General features: G+C 61.7%; 1 protein-coding gene across 1 annotated transcript in view; it reads left to right on the top strand.

Moving 5' to 3' along the window:
- Window positions 1-243: 243 nt before the first annotated feature.
- The window catches only part of MRPL19 (mitochondrial ribosomal protein L19), a 12,887-nt gene continuing 11,690 nt past the window's right edge, over window positions 244-1,440 (top strand). Inside the window, exons 1-2 of the mRNA XM_019520844.1 lie at window positions 244-317; window positions 582-720. Of these exons, the coding sequence (XP_019376389.1) occupies window positions 266-317; window positions 582-720 (191 nt within the window). The 5' untranslated portion in view covers window positions 244-265. The remainder of the gene's footprint in view (window positions 318-581; window positions 721-1,440) is intronic.

Below are 1,440 nucleotides of genomic sequence, written 5' to 3'. Positions count from 1 at the left end.
CATAGACTCGAGGATACAGACTCTAGACCCCCCTCCATAGACTCCAGGAGCCCTCACTCGGAGGGGCCCCTCTCAACAGACCCAAGGACCCCCTCCCCCCACCATGGACTCGAGGCGCGGGAAGGAGCCGACTTCCCAGCCTGCCGCCAGCTCCCCCGGGGACGCTGCGCTTTCCGCAGTAGTTGGATCCGCCGCGCACACCGTAGCCGCTCTCACGGAGGGGGCGTGACCACGCGCCGCAGAGGCGGAAGTGAACGAGGCGAACATGGCGGCCGCCGGCAGAAGCCTCCTGGCGCGGAGCAGCGCCGCGGGATGCAGTAAGAGGCAGCGGCGACACCCCCGGCGGATAGGGCGGCAGGCAGCAGCCTCAGCGCGAGACCGGGGGGGGCGCACCTGACCGGTTACGTGGAGGGAGGTGGCGGGTGTTCCTCAATGCGCCTGCACGCTGCTGCCCCGCTGGCCAGCCAATCAGAGCGCCCAGTGCAGGCCCCGCCTCCTGCTGCTGGAGGCATGGAGGGGGAAGGGTGCTGCTCGGGTGTCGCTAACACACTGTGTGTCCCCTCCCTCCCCCCCATCCCCAGGAGGCTTCTCCACGCGCGGCAGCGCCAACAAGGACCCTCCCACCACCTTCCAGTCGCCCCCCAAGCCAGAGCTCTCTGCCTTCCAGCCACCCGACAAGCCGGTGTTCGTGGACAAGGCTACGCTGGAATCGCAGAGGAGGTGGGCGCTGTGATGGCCCTGGAGGACGAAAGGCCGCGGATAAACCTGTGGCTGGGCTGTCCTGATGGGGCTGGTCAAAAAGAGCTGGTGGCCTGCCGACACTGATGCACTCCACGCGGGAAAGTCACTGGGGGCAGGCAGTTAGAAACGTCGGCTCAGCAGCTGTCCGGGAAGCCAAACATTAGGGAAGGGAGCGGGAAACCAAACAGAAAGTATCGCGGTGCCCCTTTGTCCATTGGCGGCGTGTGGACGATTTGAAGACTGGGCCCGGTTCTGGTCCCCGTGCCCCCGAAAGGACACGGGAGAAGTGGAGAAGGGCAGCAAGGAAGATCGGTGTGGAGGGGAGGCTGAGGAGGCCAGGCCCGCTCGGTTTAGGGAAGAGATGCTGAAGGGGGGTACGATGAGGGTTTACAAAACAGCGAAGAGGAAGTCGGCAGGGGTTTACTATTTGACGCTAGTAGATGATGAGTTTAAAACGACAAAAGGAAGTGCTTTTTCACGCAGCTCATAATTCAGGTGCGGAAGTCGCTGCCACCAGGCACTGCAGAAGCTGGCAGTTTAGGCAGGTTCAAAAGGGGTTGGACACATGCTTAGAGGAAAGGGGCATCAGTAGCTACTGGGCATGGGAGTCAGGGAGACAGCCTCCGAATCAGAACTTTCTCATCCTTAAATGCTGGAGGCTGCAAGTGAGAGAAAAACAGTAAAAAAAAAAAAAAAAAA

Source organism: Gavialis gangeticus, unplaced genomic scaffold (assembly GCF_001723915.1).
Source record: "Gavialis gangeticus isolate Ggan-Ray unplaced genomic scaffold, GavGan_comp1, whole genome shotgun sequence".
Classification (NCBI taxonomy): domain Eukaryota; kingdom Metazoa; phylum Chordata; order Crocodylia; family Gavialidae; genus Gavialis; species Gavialis gangeticus.
This window is presented reverse-complemented; position numbering and strand designations above follow the sequence as displayed.